The sequence below is a fragment of the Camelus bactrianus genome, chromosome 4 (genome assembly GCF_048773025.1).
Source record: "Camelus bactrianus isolate YW-2024 breed Bactrian camel chromosome 4, ASM4877302v1, whole genome shotgun sequence".
Classification (NCBI taxonomy): domain Eukaryota; kingdom Metazoa; phylum Chordata; class Mammalia; order Artiodactyla; family Camelidae; genus Camelus; species Camelus bactrianus.
Window position 1 is genome coordinate 67,739,382 of NC_133542.1, and position 19,087 is coordinate 67,758,468.

General features: G+C 35.8%; 1 protein-coding gene across 6 annotated transcripts in view; it reads right to left on the reverse strand.

Annotated features, from left to right (window-relative positions):
- DENND1A (DENN domain containing 1A) overlaps positions 1–19,087 on the reverse strand; it is a 470,473-nt gene that overhangs the window by 330,345 nt on the left and 121,041 nt on the right. For all 6 annotated transcript variants that reach the window (XM_074362200.1, XM_074362199.1, XM_074362197.1 and 3 more), the window contains one exon: positions 2,304–2,353. In XM_074362200.1, coding sequence (XP_074218301.1) covers positions 2,304–2,353 — 50 coding nt within the window. The remainder of the gene's footprint in view (positions 1–2,303; positions 2,354–19,087) is intronic.

A 19,087-nucleotide genomic window follows, 5' to 3' on the forward strand; every position in this document is an offset into this window, starting at 1 on the left:
GAACTTCATTATTATTATTTCTTAAAGTATGCCATGGTTAGAAGTGGGCCAACAGAAGAGAAAAAATATAGTCCCTCAAATAAAGTGACTCTTTTGGTATCAATAAAAGCTATCAAATAAATAAATAAACAAATAAAAACTATCAATGCCTACAGGGCACATAATATAATACAGTGTAAGAAAGAACCACTGTATATGGCAAAGATTAAAATATAGCCATAAAAGGATGTTTCTGTCCCAAATCTTTCTGTGAAAAAAATATGACGAACATGATCAGGGGAAGGAAATTTGGAGAGAAGCATTTTAGTAGAAAAACATTTTTCTAACAAGATAAAGCCATCACATACTATTGGTGTTGAAACAGATTTTAGGACTGTAACTTAAGGACTCTGCTTTTCTTCCATTTCAGAATGTAATCACCCAGACAGGTAGGTAAGCAGATGTTGTGTGTGTGGTATGAGAGAGGGAGGGTGTGTGCGCATGTGTGTGTGTGTGTTTGTGTGTGTGTGTTGGGAGGAATTTAATCTCACTGCGCATTTCTTCTAAAACTAGTTAACGAAGTCAATGAAGGAATACCTATCCAAAACAAGTCACCACTCTAACAAGGAGTCATGTAAAAATATATTCTTATTTTTCTTTTTAAACACCTAGCCACATTTTAAAAACATTTCAGCTTTATTAATTTGTATAAATATGTCCTTGCCATAATTTGTAATACATTTTATAAGCAACTGGAGGAGATTTCATGCATCGCTAATTCATACATATAAATGTGAAGTTTGCATTAAATGTCTCTAAACAAAACCCTACTTATTTGCTATTTTTAGAAGGAATAGGATAAAGAAGAGACAAGAGGACCCTCATTACAAAGACTGACCCTCTTAAAATTAAGGCTATTCTGTTTTGAGCATCAATCTGCTACTAAAACAGCCCTGGTACCAGGATTTTAAAAGGCCCGAGTTTGGAAAAACTACAATGGTTGACTGGCTTAAAAATAACACGTTAGAACCAGAGAAAACAGTGATTATAAGTGGTTGGCAACATTCCAGAGCTGCTTTTTAGTACTCTTTTAAACTCCTTTGGCTACCAATTCTCATCTCACACCATTTTTAGGTTTATGCCAATAAACCAGGACACTGCTACTACAAAGAGCAGAAAAGATTCAAGGAGTATACTATCTACATGCACTCTAAACCACTAAACTCTTTCAGGCTTGCCTTGTTTGGGTATCCTAAAATATAGGATAGGACCTTCCTGAAGGTGGGCACATTCGATAGCTTGGAACATACCATGCCACTTATTATTTATAATGATATTTTCTAAAATCTCTGTCACTAAAAGTAGAATTTTTAAGATATAACATTTATACAGTCTCATAGTTCAATTCTCCATAGAGAGAACATTACAAATGGACAGCAATCAACTGAATAAATAAATAACTGAAAAAATAATGCTTTCATTACAGTTTAACTGTAATGAAAAAATACAATAGATATTTCTTGAAAATAAGATTAAGATTGTTTTGTCATTTTATTAACATTTAGTAAATTATAGTTTTATAAGTTCAAAAAAACTCTTCTAAAATTGTTTTAAAAATAAGCCATTTATAGATGAGCTAGTGGCTTCTTTTTTAAAAAATAAGACCCTAAGACCATTTCAATTATCTTAGAGTTCTTATATTCGTACCACTCTAGACACTTTATCATAATGCAAATACTAAGATGTTTAGATGATTTTTATTTTTTCAGTCTAGAAATCTATAGAAAATGCTTATTTCTCCAGAGATACCATTCTTAGCCAACTAAACAAATGCAAGACACTATTTAGCAACATGCGTTTTAAATAGGTGAATACCTTTAAAAACAAGTTGGGCCTATGCTCATTTAAATTTTAAAGTTAAAGTTTAAGAAAAACAAAGTTTATGTAGTAATCATAAGGCCATGGAGTCAGGTATTATTGCTCAGTTAAGTCAAACATATTCATATTTCAGTAAAAATTAAATAGCACAGGATTCAATACCAACCATTCTTAATCATGGTTTGAGTCTGATAACCAAAATAAAAAATTTAATGTCATGCAAAATATATCTCACAAACTAACCAATGCAAAGCTCTAGGCTTTAAACTTTTTGACAGTGTCAATAAAAACCCCAGGAAAGGAGACTACTACCACTCTCCATGGAATATATGTGTTTTAAATCATGGTTAAACAGACAGAATGTTAAGAATGGTATGGTTTTTATTTTCCATAGCAAGTTTATTGACACTTTTTTTTTCTAGTAAAGTTTAAAAATCTGACACTACCTGTCCACATAGAAGGGGAAACAAAACTTGGTCAAAGTCTGTAGAACTTCCTGTGGAGAGAAAGAGAGATAATTTATACATCTAATGGGACCAATAAATCTAACATTAACTACGGCACACAATCTAGCAACTTTACCCTAAAGAAAGAGGTGACAGATGAAGAAATATGGGCTTTATCAATTACATGGGAGGAGTACCAGGCAGTCAATCATGAGAAATAATAAACATGATCAAACTTCATTAAAAATGAAAAATTAATCAAGAATCACACATGGGCAAGCAGCAGGAGCCATGCAGGAAAGCTCTGAAGGGAGGGAGGCGGTTGGGTTGCTGAGTGTTAACACCCCTCCAGGGACCATCTCCAGCCTGACCATATGGATCAGAGTGAATAACACCGAGCCACATGGGTTTGGCCTGGCAGGGCCGCTGTTGCTGGCACCGTTTTGCCTGTTACCTAGGAACAGAGGGGGCCGGGATTAGACAACGCTTCCTAACATCAATAGGCCAAATCACAAGCAAAATAGAAAACCAACTTGAAGATAATTGTCCCCGAACATTGTCAACAATGTTTTTTGGAGTTTAAAACTTTATTTATTTACTTTATAAAGAAGTTGCCATTTTTGGCATGAATTTATTTTGTAGTCAAACTATAACAATTTTAAGTATGCATTATTTTTAGTTAAATGTCATTATCATAATTATACACACTTACCTGCTTGTAATTTATACAAATTCAAAGAAAACTACCAGTTTAAATGTCTTTTTTACAAATTTGTAGGTACATAAAACCAAGTGTGTTATTCAGGGGAAGGATACAAAAAGGATTCAAAAAAAACAGTGACATTTCAAAGACTTATTCACAAAAAAGAAGCATCTAACATTAAGAAAAGACTATTATATGAGACAGAATATACAGTGGTCTGTGACTTTCTCCAACAGACATATCTCACGTATACAGAATAAACACACACAGCAATACACGTATCCAAGTAATTAATTATTACTTCCTTCACAGAATTTTCTCTAGCTTGACTTAATTTTAACCGCAGACTTGGACAGCCCACAGTTGGTGCTTATCATAAGTTCATAGACCAATGTTATAAATTTTAAAAAAGTATTCCTTTCATGCATTTGATTTGCTTTTTAACCATTTAAAATCCCAACTTCAAGACAAAATGAAGAACACATTTTTCAGTCATTGAGAAGCTGGTTCAAATTAAAACAAACCTGCCCATTGCAAATCCTAACCCAAGTGATAAATTAAAGATCAGTTTACAAATGTAGCACTTTTCTAACCAATAATAATGAATTATCAATGCTAACTGAATTGATGCTTCTCGCTTCATTTATTTTTAAAATCAGTTCTATCATTCAAGAAATAAACCACATCAATCTAATAACCTACTCAATGAAGCAGAAAGCACATTGACTTTCTCTGCCAGAGCATGTTCCGCCTACATAATTCAATTGAGCATATCCTATTTTTTAATATCATTTTGGACTGGATGTATATCACAACACTGTTAAGGCATGTCATGGAACAGTAAAGGAACAGAAAAATGAAAAATGAAAAAGCGTAAGAATATTTCAACATATTCTCAGAGGCTTTACTGATACATTAGTTAATTTTATAATGTGGCATGGTCTTAAGTCCATATATATTGTTTTAAAAGTCATTATATTTAAATAAATTTCAATAGCTAAAAGGGAACCAGAAAAATAGCAATTTCTCAATACATAATGTTATTAGGCAAATAATGGGAAAGAACATATAAAACATTTCATTTTAACATATGTAGTTTTAATTATAAAATATATCATAAACCCCACAAACAAAACTCTTTAGAATTTACACGCAAAACGACATTCCTTATAAATTCCTTTCACATCAAGTTTCAAATACAAAGAATCGCTTTACTTCAGTTTCTTCCGTTTCCAAGCATTCTTTAAAACTCAGTCCCCAGTGTTCACTGATTGCCAAACACCAGCCACAAAGAAATTTATCCTTTACCCCTCAAAAGTTACAGGTGCAGGAGTGCTTCTCTGTTCTATGCTAGAGTTAAGCTGCCAAAAGGCCTCAAGATTTTTGAAAGAAAGCACCCCCATGGCTACAGCAGAGTCAGAGGAATCTAATATGCCCAACTTACCACTCACTACAATATAGAAACTACATACCACTTTCTAATGTCAAGAGTAATAACCAACCATGAACTTGTCTGTCAGATAATATTAGAACAAATATCAAAATACCCAGTGTAGGCTGAGTATAACCCACCTCCCAAGAGCTTTCCTTTTTACCCAGGAAAGCAGTGATAAATCTAATTAAGCAATGGGGCAGGGGGAGGGTAGGAGGGAATACAGGCAAATGTAAGCACATGTTTGTGCATTACAATATGCTTCTTCATGTTTGTGGTATTACAAGTGCTTGATATTCCAATTTAAGTCAAACAAGCCAGTGGTGTGCTGTCAGAGCAGAAAACTAAAGTGAGCATCTACTCTGCGCTGGGCATATTCACACATTATCTCAATCAGAACTGAAAATTTGACTTCTTGGAAGAGGAGGACAGGGAGAGGGAGGGCAAAACAAGCAATGTTTCTTGTAAATAAGAACTGCAGAAATAAACCAATTTTCTTAATACTGATGTTCTCCCTATATATAAACTTTTAACTACCTTATCCTCTTTTTCCAAAGAAAAACACAATTCCTTCAGTATGAAAAACACCACTCCCTAAGAGAGGGGACTTTAAAACTCTGATTTAAACATATTTGAACATCAGGGGAGGGTATAGCTCAAGTGGTGGAGTGTATGCTTAGCATGCACGAGGTCCTGATTCAACCCCCAGTATCCTCCTCTAAAAAATAAATATACAAACCTAATTATGGCCCCTCAAAAAATAAGCAAAAAAAATTTTTTTAAATAAATAACTAAACATATTTGAACATCATATTTATAGCAGAGTGTCCCACAGTCTTTCAATATTAACTTTACTCAGAAAACAGTCACTAGCCAGTTACCAACCCCTTTTTCTCTCTAGAACCTGTCTTTGGCTAGGGAAATTTCACTGTAGAAGGCAATTTTCCTGTTTTCTCGCCCCTCTCTCCTGCCTACACAAGCTCTTTCAGACAACTAGCCTCAGTACACCTCAACTGCCACATAAACCGCATCTTTGGGACACAGTACAGCTGATGAAATGTAAATGACCTCATTGCTAAAGCAGGAGGTGGGGAAGATTGTGCCAGCTCTCCAGATCAATTCCCAAGTTTATATTTTCATAAATCTTTTTATGTACAGTTTGATTTTTTAACATTTTAATGAGCAAAAAAGTGCATCTATAGTAGCCAGTCACCACAGTTAAAGTGCAGGGCATGAACTAGATCCCAGGAGGGAAGCAGTCCACCATGTCACCACTGTCTTTAGGACATTCGCCACCTGGTTCCATGTCCCCAGGTTCCAACTCTTTTCATAATCAAAACACTGCTGACATTATAAAACCCAGATGGGTTTTCTAAAATCCCTCCCAATCAATATATCCAACACATAACTTATTGGAGACAACACTGAGCTCATTGATTAAGGTGAGTTCAGTAGCAAAGTTTTCAAAATAAATGAGACAAGAATACAGCATTCAACCCCTTTGTGTCACCAGACAATTTATGAAATTGGCAATTTCCAAGAGGGCTTTTCTTCCCAATACAATATATAATACTTCATGTGGGAAGAAGAGCAGAGGGGGAGGGGGGAAGCATGGAGGGCAGGCCGTTGCACTAACCCTTCAGTTACGCGTATATTAAACAGATCGCACAGTGCTATAGAAAAGCAACAACATATTCAAAGCTCTGCCCACAAGGAGATACCAAACCTCAGAGTGTGAACCAAAATATGAAATCAATAATCCTAACACTGGATTCACTTGTAAATGAAAATCAGAAATAAACTCCCGATTAATCTCAGTCTCCTTTGAATCCTCAAATTTGAAATCCTCAAATTTCACCCACTTTGAATCCTCATGCAGTCAGAAGGCCCATCAAGGGAACTTACTCCAATCTGGACAAAGTCAATTATGTTCTGAGCCATTCCCTCAAAAACCTGGTAAAGTTTTATATTTATAACATTATCCATCATAGACTCCTATCTGGAAGCAAAACTTCAGACTAAATTCAATGTAGTTAACAAGGATTATCAATAACGATAAGGCTAAACCAATTCACCCTGAATTTGGGGTGCAGGATAGGAGGCTATATGAGATCCTGCAACAGCCATCAGTTCAGATGTCAAATACTTTGTTTTCATTACTTCATTGAAACCCATAAACAAAAATTAGCTGTATTTGGCAGATGAAAACAACGGACAGTCAAACACAAACATACACACCCCACAAATAAATGCCATCTGAAAGACAAAAGCACAGGCTGATTATAATGTCCACTGGGGCTACAGAATGTTGGGAGATGAGGCACGTTCTCAACAACTCAAAAGGAAAAAGAAAACGTGTGCAGGAAAACATTTAAATAAAGCAAAGCGATTGCCTGAATAAATGAATGTATCTTAAAATAAGTAAAGCTACAATAAGCCTACTTGTAGATTGCTGAACCTACAAGTCAACAATTTACCTTTGTCCAAAAAAAGAGTGAAGGAGGGAAAAGTGCGGAGACAGTAGAACATTCCCTGAATTTCTCATATCTAATTTATTTGTTCATTTCAAAAATGTAGATGTGTGATGAAAAGATCAGTGGAGCCTAAATTCCTAAAACACTCTATTTCTATGTTTAAATTTTTTTAATAGCATGAGGGAAATGCTGACCCTCTAAGTCCTGCAATTGAGATCAGTGCAACTGACTTGAAAGAAAAGCCTTTGATTGATGATTTTAAAACTCAAGTTGAAAGTTAAAAACAGAACACACACAAAATCCAAACATACAAAAAAGCTAACAAAATTTCTACTTTAAGCCGTTTCAAGTTAAAACCAGGGACTCCAAGTAAAAACTGACAGAGGTTTTAATGCTTATGATTAAGAAGAGTGAAACAGAATGGTAAGAAGTTCTTAAAAGCTTAATTAGCACCAAGTTCAAGAATGTTGATCAGAAATTTCCTAAATATAAAAACAGGAAATACAACTTCTCCTTCACTATAAAGGTCAAATGAAATTCAAGATCCATACTATAGTTACAACTAAACTCTTATTTTTTTCCTTTCAGTGAGAAAAGCTTTGAATAAGGGATTTTACAGAAAGGCCTTTCAACACCCGAACATAAAAGCCGGGTCAAATTTTTAACAATGCTGTTCAAATGCTACAGAGGCTGCTTCCTTTCTTTGGTATATTTCAATATTTACTCCCAGTTTACTTTTTAAACTTTGGTTAATTTTGAGTCATACATATGTTATCCTTATGCTCACTTGTGTATAATATCTAATATGCACAAAGTTGTTAACTCAAAATTAAATTACAATAAAATATAGAAATTCACCATATTCTATATCTTGTATCATATAAACGTTAAATTATCAGGGACATTAAGTACATAGGTGGGATTTTTTTACAAAAGCAGAAGAGCCACCTCTAGAACTACTTTTAAATGTAAATCTTCACAACTTTGAAGTCCAAAGTAAAACTACTGGATCTTATTTAAAATTTTTAAAATTTAACACAATCACTTCATCCTTCTGTAGTCTTCCTTTTCTTAAAAAATTACTTAAAACAGTTGTTCCCAAAATGCAATATTATATAACATCCTATATTCTCAGATTTCATTTTATTAACTTTAAACCTTACAGCAAAAGGTTTGAAAATGAGAGAGCTATATCTATAAGGACAATGTTAAACACAAATAAACTTCTTGACACTTGTTTCAAACACTTCCAAAATAAACAAATGATTTGGTTAGAATCTCTTGTAATTAGCAATCAATGGTTATCAGTAATATAATTCCTTGCACTTAGTAGTATTATTCTACAATATTTTGCCGTGTTCATTAAACATTTTAAATCTGATTATCTAAACATTTATGTTATTAATATTCCTACAAGAAAGAAAAGTAGGGATTGGGGGAAACACAAGTCAGCACATACCAAAGGAATAGTCCCAAAAGGAAAACTGCAAACATGATATTTCACTGAAGAAACTTGCCCTCAGGAAGATATTATTTAAAAAAAAAAAAAAAAAAGCACTAATAGAAATAGTATTTTGTAAGCATATTAAAAACTGTCAGCTTTTAAATATTTTAAATGCACACAAAAATGTGCACAGATGGGCAACTTTTCTACTCACATTAGTCTAGAAAAAAATCTTTCATTATCAAGCTCAAAGTCCTTGAATTTTTTAAACTTAATTGTGCCTCTATTTCTTAGAATTCACACCCCAAGGCCAAAGCTTTCCTGCCACCAGTCCTTCAAATCTGACTTGGACATTACACGGGAGGAGGCTCCAAGCCTCCCTGAGGTCTCACTCCTTTTACAACACACGAAAAAGCAGTCGATAATGGGCCCATGCTGAATTCACTGCTCTCCACGTCTCCTCCTGGGACACAAGCCTAGCAGATGTGATAAAAACTGTGTCAGAGAAGTGGCTCTAGTTTTTGCCTTAATGACAACTTAAACCTCTAAACCAACACAACCAAAGGACTAACAGAACTGGCTGTTACCTCTCTCTCCTGCCAATCTTCGAATATCTCTTAACTAAATTAGCACCTATACCCACAACATCCCCTGCCATCCCACAAAATCCATTCTAATTTTAAAAGATAAATGAATTCAGAAAACACATCAGCAGCACGAGTGTCTGGGCTCCGTGTGTGTGTGTGTGTGTGTGTGTGTGTGTGCCCTATGATTAAGCTCTAACACATATTTCATGTAGTTTATATTTTCTCAAGGTATGATTGTGCATTCAGATATCTGAAAGGATTGCCTTGTATATTTCCTCTGATCACCACCCCAGTAACCATATTAACACGTACAGCTGGTAGCCTTATGGTTTCCCAAAAGTGCCTAAAGGTCTAAAAATTATTTTTAAATATGTTCAACCATAGGAAAGAAAAGTGATATTCTGAGTTACTGAAACATTCCAATTATTAAAATTTATACAGGAGAATTTTTAAAACCGTGGGTGGTTATACTTTTAACTTGTAAGAACGCTTTGTCTAACCTAATGATATGGTACCCCAAAAAATAGATTTAAATGTGTACTTCAGATAACATTTTCTGAATTCTATAATTCAGCCTTCAGATGATAGGCCTTTTCACCCAGTATCTTGAAAGCCTATTCAGTCACAATTGCATACCCACTTAATCAGCAATCATTGTTCTGGGATGCAGGACTTTGTTGTCAAGACAAGCACCAAAACCTTAAAAAAATTTTTTTTTCAGAACTGGCATAAGAAAAAAGTGATCTTTGTCAGACAAGGACAAATTTATGCAAATCTTTTATAAACATTCACAAACATTTATTTAGCTTTTGAAATGTTGGCCTCATTTGAGAGCATAAAAATGAGGGGGAAGTAGGAAAACGCAAAGGACAGCTTAGAAGCTGGCACGCTACATAAATATTCAGAAGGAAGATTATAGGATTCATGTTAGGCTGTCTTAGCCTTCTCCAAAGTCCACACAGAATAGCAAAGAACAAAACTAACGAGAAGTACAGCAGATGTTAGACAATGCATCAGCCTCTTTTCCTCTCTCACTTGGCTATACTTGGACGCTTTTATATTTTCTTTCAATATGGTTAGGTCATTCAAGGATTCTCCTATAGACTATGTATTGTGGCTACAGATCTATAAGCTGGAGGTCTGTCAGCTTTCCAAAAGTTTCCAATGAAAAGGCATTATGCAAATTCTACCTCTCTTACCCTCTTTCAGGGGGGAAAAAAGCCTCCAGTATGCAGTCATCGGAGTATTGGAAGCCCCAGCCTTCATTTCTGTATAGCTGTGTTTGCCTCAGGGCCACGCTGCTTGTTTTGACAGTGGATCCCCCTAGATAGTTGGGATTAGTCGAGCTTGTTTAGATAAACTTGAAATCAAGGCCTTCTCTAGGTAGACAGCTAGATGTAGCTACCGAGTTTCCAGCTGCCTCCTCCTTTCATCCCCAAACAACTGGAGATTCACAGTAGCTATCACAGCCACAGGCTATGTCACATACATAAGTACAAAATTAAAGGCTGCTAAAAGAAGCCTTTGTAAGTCTTAGTGCTAAAATAAGGAATCTGTACTGCTTGGTTTATACAAATTATTCTAGCACTACCAGTATGGAACTGAAATCATCAGTTAACAAGGCATATTAATCAAGGTTCCCAGCTTCTTCAGATAGACAGGATCATAGTTTGATAATATACCTAACCTTCTGCTTCTTAGCTCTTGTCTGAGAGTAACCACTTAAAATGTTGAAAAGGAGACAATAGGCTTTATTTATCCAGTGACGGGGATGTCAGACACCGTCAACAAACACTGTGAGCAGAATATGAAAATCAAAATGTAAATATCAAATCCACTTTTGAGAGAGAATTATTTAGCAATTGATTAGACAGGGCCTCAATACACAGTCATCTCCAATTATAGAACTGTTTCAAATCAACTTTTATTTCCTACAACTTGCAAATTCTGATAGAATGCTATCAGGAGGATTCAAGAACTGAGGAAATTTATATTCAGAACAGATCGATGACATCTCATTACAAAGAGGCAGGTAATATGAAACACTACTGATATTTTTTAAAGTACACAATTCAAATAGTTTCCTAAAATCTAATACTTAAAGATTTTACTCTTTTACAACTAGAAAATGTCTCTTCAGAGGGCCAGCAAATACAAAGAAAATAATTCAATTCCACATATATGTTTTATTTTACTTTACATATCTTGCTTAAACATGAAGATACTAATGTTTACCTGAGGCTGCCTGGGATAAACTGAACACAATCAATGGTACTGAAATAGGTTTACACATTTTCCAGAACTATTCTATGAGAAATCACATAGTACCAAAGGCCTTTTGACTATAATGTCAAGTCACATAAGGCAGTTTTCAATCAATGAAATTCACATATCATCAATGAAAATGTGTTCTAATTTAACAGCTAAGTCACTATTTAAAAGAAAAGACTTAATGTAGAATAAACAAGATTGTACTGTGTAGCACAGGGAAATATATACAGGATCTTGTGGTGGCTCACAGTGAAAGAGAATGTGACAATGAATGTATGTATGTTCCTGTATAACTGAAAAATTGTGCTCTACACTGGAATTTGACACAACATTGTAAAATGACTATAACTCAATAAAAAAAGTATATATATATATATAAATAAAAGAAAACCTTGAGATATGTAAGACATTCTGTAACTGCAGTGATCATTTGAGCTTTTCCTGTGAAATTTTTGGTTCATTTCAGGTGCAACTTACAAACTAAAGAGGGACTCAGCAAACTTTTTCTGTAAAGGGTCAGGCAGTAAATATTTTAGGTTTTGTGGGCCACTTATATTCTCTGTCACAGATTCTTCTGGGTTTTTTCCACTTTTTAAGAAAGGTAAAAGTTATCTTAGCTCAAAGGTCACACAAATATCAGCCCCAGGCAGGATTCGGCCAGCCAGCTATAGTTCACCAACCTCTGATTTAGAGTGTCAAGTAGCCTGGTCACATGCCAAACAAACTCACCAACATCCCCAAACTCAAATTTAAAAATTCCTGATAGGTAAAATGACAATGCCAGTCATGCTGGTTCTCTGGTGATCCCACAGTTTACACATGGGTTATTGCTAAATGGCCAAATGTCTACTGCATATAAACATCCTCTCTTTTCGAAAAATTTAAAATACAAAAAAATACAAAGACCAAAATAAAACATATTTCTACCGCTCAGAATTCACAACTGCCTTGTGGCATGGACTCTTCACAGAAACAATTCCTTCTTACAGCAACAGTTCACTCATACAGCTAAGGTCCAAGAGTTTTCTTGACAGATAAATGGATTCACGCTGTCTGGATTGTTCAGAGCTCTTCCATTTGAGAGTTATTTTATTTACAGTAGTTTAAAAAATATATATTAAAAGAGAAGAAACTTTTTTTCTGGTGCTTTACTTGCCACTCAATTCAAATACATGTTAGCTGCCCAACACCTTGTTGGATATAGAACACAGACGGACCTCTTCCTGCTTCTCTCCCTACTCAACTTCTGTCCCCTCTTTCTCCTCCTTTCCCTTAAATGTGTTTCCCAGCAATTTACTGTCCTCCTCTCTCTATATCCTCCTCTATTAATATAGTCTACTTATACTTTAATTTCAATTACCATCACTATGTAAATGACTCAAATTCAAATCTTCATTTCTAAACTCTCTCTCCAGCTCCAGGTATCCATTCCAAATGCCTTTTGGACATTTCAGCCTCCTGTCCCATAAGTACTTCAAGCTCAACATGTTGAAAATCCAGACACATCACCTAGATTCCTGGTACACTGCTACTTGCTAATCTTTTACCCCATCAGACAGGGAAGAAATCAGACCACCATTTATACTTGCTGGGGAACAGATGATCCATTCATGTGGCTTTGAGTCAATTATTTGCTGTGATTGTTGAATTTCAAAATACCTCTGATGAAACCTTCCAAAGTGCCAATAAACAAGAAAGGGGACAAGGGAGTCCCAGAAGTCATGACTATTTCAAAGTCGCCTCAAAAAGAAAACATGTATTTCCCTCAGCCAGATAATATATTTAGTACCAGACAATGTGCTAAAGACCCTGTCTGCATGGAGTTTCTGATCTAGTTGTGGGAAAAACAGATGCTATGCAAAGGAATGCACGAATACATAACTAGAATTGTGATAGAAGCTGTGAAAGAACAGAGTACTCTAAGACAAAATGACAGGGACCTGAATTTAGACGGAAGGGTCAAGAAAGGCATCTCAGGAAGTGACATTTAAGCTGAGGCTTGAAGAATAAGCAGGCATTCACCAGCCAAAGACTGGAAGAGGGGTAGGGAAAGGAAGGCCAAAAAAATAACAGCATGAGTAAGGACCACTGAACAAGAGCGCTTGGCACAAAGAACTAAAATAAGCCTAGCATATTGGAGCAGAAGACAGAGAGAGGAAGTGGCAAAAGATGAAGTTAGACAAGTTGGCAGAGGCCAAATCACGTGGGGCCTTACAGGGCATGTTTAGGAGTCTGGATTTGATTCAAGCACACTGGAAGTCACTAGTAGGATTTGAATCCTTTGCACTCCACTTGCATGTCACTTTCTAACCCCTCCATCTATCCTCATGTCTTGCAGATTCCAAGGGGACTCAGATGCTATTTTTAGCGAGCTCCTCACCTCTCCTGAATTCCCACGCCAATCCTATTGCCATCATTCCTACCATCAGACTGGCCATAACCTCAAGACCCTCCATTTTCCACAGGAGGGAAAAGACACACACCTGGGCGCTTGCCAGGCCTCTGAGAAGGAAGAGGAGCCTTACCCAGGAGCCTTAATAACAACCCTGACAGCAGGGAGAGGGGCTGCGGTTGAAGACAGCAACAAAGGAACTATAACATATTTGAATCGGACCAGCTTAAACCTCTCTTCAAAACCTGCCAACAGTCTACATGTTTTGTTTAATCCTCATACGAAAGCAATGAGATCACATGGGCCAAAGGAGAAATGAATTTATCAGAGAATCAATATTTATCCTTGACAGAAAATGAAAGGATTAGAGAAAACTATTACAGTTTGTATAAATGAAACATTAGTCATTCTTGTCAAAGGTTTGCCATCTAAAAACATAAGAATTATGTATACCATTTAAAGTATCTAATTGTTTCATCCAAGTTTCTTCTGATTGAGCCTGTATTTTGTTTCCCATGTAGCAATGGTCACCTATTCTCCAGAGGGGGTTAAATGACAAGGGGAAGGAGAATGACAAAGTAGTTAATATGTGTCATGTCCCGTGCTAGAAGCTCTACATATACCCCATGATCCTACCAGTAATCTGATGTTGATATTAAAGCCCTATTACTCCCGAGCTGAGCCTTGAAAGCCAAGTAAAATTACTTGCAAGCAGAACACTGAAGTGACTTGCCTAACTGGAAATAGAGATTCAAACTCAAGTTCATCTCTCCCAGGAGCTGAAGCTTTTCCTACCTTGCTTTCCAGTTGCAGCAGCAGAGTCAAAGATTTTTACTGTTGTGTCAAAGAATCTTGGCTTAGGTTAACCTTACGTGCCAGTTGCCCAGGACATCCTGGTTATGCTCATTATCTCTTTGTAATGATGGTGCCCTTTTCACTCTCCAAAGTGTCCTAGGTCGGATGCTATGGTCATTAGAGTCTTAGAGGAAAAGACATGGCTTGTTTGAAGGATACTGAAAGAACAAACAGATGTTCCATCTGTCCTGTGATGGAAACTGGGGAGCAGTCTTAGAAGAGTTTTTATCACTTGACTCCAGGCTTTTTATCCACATTAAGGACTTACCTACATTCTAGAACTTAATGCAATACTGGACGTCAGCAATTACATGGAGGCAGCAAAATCTGCTCTCTGCTTCATTTTCCTCATGCTACATCAGAAAACACTTAACTAAACTAGACTAATTCAGGTATTGCGTATATACATCATGCCTAATTCTCCTACAAAGTCTACAAAATCAGTATTACTTCCTTGTTTTATGAGTGGGGAAAAAAAATGAGGCTGAGAAAGTAAAGCCTTTGCCCAAAGTAACATTTCCAAAGGCAAATCTCACATAACCTGGGGATAGTTGCCTTCTATTTTAATTTGGGCCAAACATACTCCCAAAAAAAGCACTGAAAATTTTTAGGGGCAGGGGATGATATTTGTTAAGAAATAAGTGAATAATGAAAAGTATTTTAGCTGCCATTAAATCTATTATGGTAATAGACACATTTTAAAAATTCAGAAATATTTCTCAATTTAACAGGGCTTTAGATCTCTAGGAATGATAAGTATCTGGAAGGTTGGAAGAGTTCTGATTAAAAATAATGCTCTCAACAATATACAGTTGATAATTCTAAAACTAGATGTTACTAAAGAGGTGTCACATTTGAAATATATTGAAATACAAGAATCTTAAATGCCTCTCTGGTTAAGCCTCTGTTAAGCAAGATGAGATTTAATGAATGTATGTTTTAGTTTGTCCTACCTTGTTCAAATTCTGAGCCCAAAGATCACAGTGTGAACACTATTTAGTTGTTTATTATTACAAATCAAATATTTGGCCTATTAACACCCAGGTACACTACCAGGTCCTACATATGTAGACATGAACCAGGCAAGAATCCCTGACTTTCTGCTGGGGAGAGGACATGTAAACAAGTATGTGCAAAAAAGTGTTCTAAGTTTTCTGATTGAAGTATAGTGAAGGAAAAAGGGAGGCGCCGTCAGGTCCACCCAGGGGAAGTAAAAGATTCCTCAGAGGTGGTAACATTTGAACTGACTTTTGAAAGATGAGTTGGTATTTACTAGATAAGCAGGCTAGGTATTTTAAATATTACTTAATAATATTTAAACATTATATAAATACCTAATGTTTAATAATATTTAAAATATTATATAAATGTTATTATATAAGTATAAAATATTATATAAAATATTTCAGGGATAAAAGCAATGTGAAACAAAATTATATTCACAAAGCCGATATAAAAGTGATTTTTGATATGCTCAGTTTTCTTTTAAAAAATCTTATTTTATAAATACCTTCCCATTTCTGCCTACCAGCCCCTACCTGCTTGCTCATGCGTGCACACACTCTCCCTCTCTCTCTATATATATACAGACATGTACACACATACGGACTAGTTCACAGTCTAGACATCATGTTATATCACATTTGAGATCTGAAACTAACCAAATTTAAGACAGCTTGAAATTATGGTAGCCAGAGGAATCTTTATTGCATTTAACTGTTTTAAAGATGAAAGTTAACACAATAATACAAAGTACCACATGCAACCAAAAGGGCTAATTTACAAGGACAGTGGGATCCATTACTAAATTTCTAAGGTTTTGAAATGTCTCAATATACAGATTTCATAACTGAAATAAAGTAAATTAAAACTAAGTAGTTACTTAAAACCCTTTCATCACCATTTAAAGAGTTTCCATATTTTCATACATTGTAGAACTGTTTCTGATTATATCTCTTCATCTTTACTTGACAAAGTACTCTCTCTTATCTTTGTGACTTCTCTAAATTTTGCTCTAGAATGGTGGGGGCTTAGAAAGAAATGGTTTTCCAGAATTCTTTCCAGGGTCAGTCTGAAATTCTAGAGGCAAAAGTTGTAACACACAACCCTAATACTTGACAAAACAAAAGCACCAAACCAGGTTACCCTGCTACCTTAAATCTATCCCCTAAAAACAGTAGGCACTCTATAATTATTGGTTATTATTAGATGTGAGGTATCATTCTGAGTACTGTACACATTTCAAATCACTTAAACCTTACAACAATCCTATGGGGTCTTTCCTATGATTATCTCTAGTTTACAGGTGATAAAATGAAATCCCAAAGAGGTAAACCCCAGTAAATGACAGAGCTGGGAGTCAAACCCAAGCAGTCTGGCTCCAAAGGCCATGCTCTTACTCACCACTACCACACCTGTCTGCTCTCCTTTCTAGAATCTGAACTCCTTAGCAATTATGTCTGTGTATTACACACTTCATATTCATTATTATTCACTGGCCCCTAATTCATCCTAGCCGCTAAGAGCCAGTAACATTAACTATAGTCATTTCTATACTGTAAGAGTTCAGATTGAAAGACAGACAAATAAACAATAGAATGTAAGGAGTCAATGTTCCAAGTGCTCTCCAAGTGCTGAGGATAGAGTGACTAATTCAGTCTGGGCAAGTTTCACAGAGGCATTTAATGGTGAACAGAAGTATATTAGGGTGGGACGGGGAATTGAGTAAAGCATTTCAACCATAAAAACAGCTTGGGCAAAAATATAAAGGTGGGAGAAAGGCAACCACGATGGGAAATAGTGAGGCATTCTACGTCTGTTATAAACAGAAGTGGTAGGAAACCAGGCTAAAGAGTGGGGCAAGGTCAGATTGTGAGGGGCCTTAAATCCAAGTTAAGAAATTTGGAGTAGATCTTGAAAGCACCAGGGACTCATCAAGAGTTTTGACTTAAGAGAAATGGTGTGATCTGATTTAGGTTTTAGATATCTGTGCCCATCTTATAGAGGGTAGTGATTAAAGGTCACTGGGTTGTAGGTCATTAGAAAGACTTCACAGAAGAGAAGCTCAAATGTGAATGCAGAAAGAAATAGCAGAATAGGACAGACTAGAGAGCAATTTAGGAGGGATAATGAACAGGGCTTGATGACTGCAGACTTGGAGGTGCATCCAAACGAGCAAGAGGGACTGATTACCTGAGGCTAAAGTTAAGACTCAGAGTACAGCTCTCAAAAGCAGCCATTGTCCACTTAGCTACAATCATTGAATAACTTACCAGAAATAAGACCATCCAGTAGTATTCAGAGATGTCTACATTTTAATGGGGCTTTTTTGGAGACAGAATAAAACCAGGCGAACACTTCTAATAAGAATGTATAAGGATTGTATAATTCTATTTCCTGGAGATTCAAGTAAGTAGTAGTACAACGTAGCTGTATAGCTTGGCTCAAAAAGAATTTGTCCTTTTAATGAGTTCCTGCTATATAACTGTAACAGCTGGGGCGTGACCCATTGGGAAGAAATCTTCAATTTAAAAGAAGAGCCTTCAATCAGAAAATGTTATCAATTTTAAAATTGAGTTTGGCTTAATGTTTGTTTTTAAATACAGTTTTATTAAGAAGCCAGTCCAACCCCATCCCATTCTTAAATTCACCATTTTCTGGAAAGAAGGGGTAGGAAGGGAATGAAAGATACAGATATTACAGAAGAGCAAAGTGGTTTTTCTTCAGCAAACACTTTAAAGCATTGGTCCAAGGTAATAAATATGACCTGTGACAGCAGAGGGAAATAAGAGGCAACACGTGATAGATTATTTTTTAGGATTATTTTTCCCCATCCAGGAGCCTATAACTTGAAAAATATTTAAACAAACCAATTATCAAAAATGGACATTTCTAAACATATATAAAGAAGCAGATGTTTAAGCTGGGATGCATTTATACATCTGTAATCTATCAATGAGTCTATTTGTTTATTATTTATTAAATTTGGGGGGGTAATTAGATTTTTATTTATCTTTAATAGAGGTACTGGGGATTGAACCCAGGACCTTGTGCATGTGCTCTACCACTGAACTATACCCTCCCCCTCAACAAGTCTTTTTGAATCTGTAATGTAATGTAATCAAAATACTGACGCACTACCTGAAGAAAGCTGCTTCAGCAGGGTGCTTTGTCGCTATTATGCTAAACAATCACCTCTCGGGTTTTAGGATCTGGAGAGATTAGGAGTTTATATCTGTGGATGAGAAAATTACATTTCTACCTATAATTCTAGACTGCCAAGTTACTAAGAAATATGGAAACTGACCTTTTTGAGCAAGAGGTTTGAAAAATCCATGAATCAACAGTGACTCTTAGAAAAGTATACATCTAAAACAAACCTAAAAAATGATCTTCTTTAAGGGCAGCTCCAAGATTCGCCACTTGGGTTTCTCTGTACCACTCTTGTTAACTTTACTAATTTCTATGATTTCACAAGACAAAGAAACAAAAAATTGCAAGAATGGGATTACATGGTGGCATCACTACCCAAAGGTCCTAGTTTCCAAAGATATTCCCCGCAATTTCTGGCCACGCCATTGTTCTACAAACTACTGAAACACCCTGGACATGTATAACCTTGTAGCC